General features: G+C 30.0%; 1 protein-coding gene across 1 annotated transcript in view; it reads left to right on the top strand.

Moving 5' to 3' along the window:
* LOC106682477 (long-chain fatty acid transport protein 4) overlaps window positions 1-3,217 on the top strand; it is a 41,713-nt gene extending 38,496 nt beyond the window's left edge. The window contains exon 11 of the mRNA XM_014423359.3: window positions 1,811-3,217. Within this exon, the coding sequence (XP_014278845.1) occupies window positions 1,811-2,116 (306 nt within the window). The 3' untranslated portion in view covers window positions 2,117-3,217. The remainder of the gene's footprint in view (window positions 1-1,810) is intronic.
* Window positions 3,218-4,784: the final 1,567 nt, after the last annotated feature.

Raw genomic sequence — 4,784 nt, 5'->3', positions numbered from 1 at the left:
TGAGTATATTATATAATATAATATATAAATATATAATACATTTCATTACATACATACTGTAGTGTGTCTTCTCCCTTTGATTTTCTTGTGACATTATAAGGTGTTGATATGAGTCTAGTTAAGGTGGTATAGTCTAGTCATAGCCTAAGGCTACGCCATGGAATTAATGGAACCTGAAGGAACTATTCCACTGGAATTAAATTGTGACCATGTTTAAACAATGAAATGTAACCTCAGCTAGATAATTCTATGAGAATATAAATTTTTGTTTTGTTAGTTTGTTAAAATAAAAAGTTTTGTGATTACATTGAAAGATTATTTCATTAAATTCAATTATTAAAATATTTTGAACGATGGAAGATTAGCTTTTGTCTAACTGTAATGCTAGATATGTCATTGACTAATTATTTGGTTTTATTTATGTTGTTAAAGCCAAATAGTTTTTAAATACAATCATTGGTTTTTTACTTTTATTATAATTAGTAAGTTTTTATTACATTTATATTTTAATTTTCAAGAAATGTTCCATGTTATATTTTAATCCATTAATGTACATATTTTTAGGAAGATCGTTGATTGAGCGAGTGTAATGTGGAAGATAGTCCAGGGGCGGTCAAAATAACTCAAATAGTAATTAAATTATTTATTTTGAGCCAACATTTTGCACCCATTTGCAGGACTTCATCAGAGCTAAAAAAGATAGTGACAACTAAACTAAGTTAGAGAATGGACAACATGAAATAAAAGTTAACTAAGATATGACTGAAAATGATTTAAAATATATGAAAATTTATACAAAAATGAATAAATTAAATTAAAGAAAATAAAAATAAGATGTAAAGTGAAAAGTATAAATAAATAAGAATTTTAAAAAGTTAATAAACAATTAATGAAAACAGAAATAATAACAAATAAAAAGATAGATAAGAAAGAAATATAAAAATATGGTACACACTAAAAGACAGAAAATAAGAATAAAATGATGGTAAAAAAAAAAGGAAAATAATGAACAAAATAGGACATCCACTTTTCTGAATGAAGGAAAGCGAAAGAATGAGCTACAGCGGGATGCAAGCGTACCCTGTTGATACCTTATTTTAAATCAGTTTCAGCCAAACCTTAGTTAACTTTTATTTCATCTTCTTTATTATCTTACTTTGTTACATTATTTTAGTTGTAATTTTAGATGAAGCTCTGCAGATTGGTGCAAAACATTGGCTCACAATAAACAGTTTAATTACTATTTGAGTTATTTTTAGCACACCCAGAGCATCTTCCTTTTCAACATAGTTTTAGATTCTAGGAAGATATTCCAGGTCAGAAAGGCACAAAATAGTAATAAAACCCATTTATTAGTAACTAACATTTTGCCCCTGTTTGTCGGGCTTCATCATGTTGATTACTGGTGATTTCAGAGAGTTCATTTACTCTGAAACCACCCAGATTCAGCCCTGCAAAAACGGATGAAACGTTAATTACCTTAATTTTCTTAAACGGCACTCGAACTATCTCTTACATACAGTCGGTCAACTATTAATCTTCCAATGAATATTTTTAACACATTTACATCTTTATTTGTAGACATATAGTTATTTTCAATTTCTTTCCAAGTTCAGAAGTTATAGCAGGCGTACTAGTGGTAGTTTATTTTAACATTTTAGAGCTGTTTTATAGCTTATTTCATGTTTTTACTACATATTTAATGGTTTTTTATTGTATATCATAAAACATATTCTGGAGGTTTTTACAATATAAAATTCCAGGACTTAAATATAATATTATACATTTTTTGTTCATTTTATTTGTACAGGTTGGTGATCTTGAGGGGCGAGCTGGTATGGCTGCTATTGTCGAACCTTCAGGAACCTTGGATTTTGAAGGCCTTGCAAGTTCTCTTAAAACCTCTCTTCCTTCATATGCACATCCTCTCTTTATTCGACTGATATCCGAAGTTGAAATGACAGGGACTTACAAATTGAAGAAGACTGCTTTGGTTAAAGATGGTTTCAATCCTTTTGTCATCAAAGACCCTCTTTATTTCCGTAAAGGGTCTACTTATGTACCTCTCACTAAAGAGATATACGAACAAATCATTTCAGAAAAAATAAGAGTCTAAGGTGTATTGTTGCTTCAGGTTAGGAGTATTAGAAATTTCTGATATTATGTCGCTGTCCAAGTTATGGAAGCTGAAATTTTATTTGGACCTTTTTTATTTCTGATGTTATAATAAGGAGTATTTTGGATTAGTATGGTTTTGATAATGTGGGTTAGGCACCTAATAATATTTGAAATTGTCACGTAATGGTTATGGATGACATATATGGGAGTTATTTATGAGTTTCATCATTTGGTACTGTTATGTTCGTGCAGCTTCCAAATGGTTATATTATCTCAATAGTCTTAATTTCGTTCCATTGTTTATATTTCTTTAGCTTCACAGCTGTTTTTATATTTTAATATCTTTATTAAGAAATAAATCTTTACAAATGGAACATTTGATAGTAAAGAGAAGGGGCAATATAAGCAACTTTAAGCCAATAATCCCAATCTGCTAGTTTCATCTCATTACCAACAGTTCTCAGCAATTAAAAAGGATAGAATAGATATAGATGGGCAGGTCACTTTTTAGGGCTATACTAATCAAAAAGCACCTATTATTTTACTAACCTAATATTTTTTATCAGTCATAAGTAAACTAAGGTTAGAAAAGCCTTCGGTCCATAACTAGTTAGTTAATTTAAAATTATAGCCAGAATATTATTTTCAAACCGAAATGATCATGTGAAATGATTTTCTGCTGCTATCATTTTATTTATTATTTAATTGTTCAAGTCAGACTATCACATCCCATTTGTAACAAGCCCATTATATACCATTTACTTGGATACTTGTTTTGTTCATTGTATTTCACTTAATATTTAATCTTCTACGGGGTCATTATTTTAATGTTATTAATGTTTATCTTTTCTGTTAAGAAAAATAAATGTATTGGTTTACATAAATTATTTTCAAATTAGCAATTATGATTTTTTTTTTTTTTTTATAAAAATTATTTACCTAAGTCAAATAGTGTGAGGCTAGTCTTATTTAACTGCTCTCTCATACTTCAATTCAATGTCTCATTTGTATGTACCTGCTTTATTTATTATTGTACAGAATTGGTATTTTTTATTTTTGTTTTGTTTATTTTATTTATAAATAAAGTTAATTTAAACTATCGTGTAAATTTATTTATTGTTATTTGCAATAGTTAATACATTATATAAAATAATTCCAAGTACAAATAACTTTGATAGATATATTATTATTAGGGCCAGCCTTAATGGGCACTAAGAATAAAAAAAATAGTTGACATTTCTGTCCTACAGTTATAGATGACATTAAAACTTGGTGCATAATACATATGGGTACATTCACTGTTAATATGGGATGAGGTGCCTTCACATTAAAGGTTTATTCATGGCCAATCCATTAAGCAGGTTAAGTTTTATTTTGTGGCGCCCCACAGAATCAAAACTCCACTTTCCCTTTCTGTCTTGAATAGGCTGGTAACCCATATGGTAACCACTGTATTTATTCCAGGAAATGTATGTCTCTGGGTGGAACTAATTCCCAGAAAGACGGGGTTTAAATTTTTGGCCGTTGTTGGCATGTTTTTGAAATCTGCTGGTCACCGAATAAGTATTAACAACTTAGGCAATGAAAGACCTGTTGCGAGTCAACCAGGCGCAACATAGCGTCCTAGACCAGAACCGCTAAAAACATCGTTTTGTGTGAATATGTGTTAATTTCAAGTAAATACTGTAAATTTTCTAAACTAATCTAAGGATTGCAAGATGTAAGATTGTTCAAGAAGATACTATTGAAAAGTGAGATATGTCGTAGTTGACGACCACGAAATTTGCTACGTTTAGAAAATAGTTTTCTATCCGTTCCGAAATGATTGGAAGCAAATTGAGTTTTAAGGGCCTACTGAAACAAATCATTTAAAGAGCGGACCATCCACATGTCAGTGTTTTTCAGAGAGGCTAGCATGGCGGACGTACAAGTGGTTTCAGCCATTGCACTGGGAGTATATTATTTGTATTAAAAAAAAAAAAAAGATAATGAAAGGAGATTAAATGAAATTAAATTTAAATATAAAACTTATTATAAAAAGTAACAACAAACACCTTTAACCTCCTAACAGCTCTCAGTTGCGACTAAACAAAGCTTTGATCTGGGTCCAAAAAACCGGCTCTCGACGGAGTAGTAGTAGGCACTTAGGCAGACTGCTCTGGAGAAGAGAACAATTGATGATTTTAAGGTTTGAACCAAATTAACTATTCAGTTAAAATTTGCGTAAAGATTTTCATTGGCTACTTATCCATGTTCTATATTGTTTTCGACAGGCAAGGAAGGCCAAAAATGAATAATTATAAACCATAATTAAATAAATGATGAATAGTTACCTTTCTTGAGGAAGTTTGGAAAAAAAAAAAAACACAGGCACTAATTAGAAGCCTAAGTGGGGAGAAAGATTTTATTTTGCATAAAATATAAATTTATAGCATTTTTTGTATTGAAAATGTACCCATAATTTACTAACAGCGACCTCCAAGAGAATAAGTGGTATTAACATATGTAGTTAATTGCCTAAACAACCTAACTTATCGTTAAGGCTGGGTAAGGTCATGCATAACAATGACTCTGGTTTTAATAAACCAATTTATATTACGATGAAAGGAATATGGTCCGGGTGCGGTCTAAAAAACTCAAATAGTAGAAATATACTATTTTAATGA

The sequence above is a fragment of the Halyomorpha halys genome, unplaced genomic scaffold (assembly GCF_000696795.3).
Source record: "Halyomorpha halys isolate HHAL.00 unplaced genomic scaffold, Hhal_1.1 Scaffold417.1, whole genome shotgun sequence".
Classification (NCBI taxonomy): Eukaryota; Metazoa; Arthropoda; class Insecta; order Hemiptera; family Pentatomidae; genus Halyomorpha; species Halyomorpha halys.
Note: the sequence above shows the minus strand (reverse complement) of the source record. Positions and strands in the feature narration are given on the sequence as shown.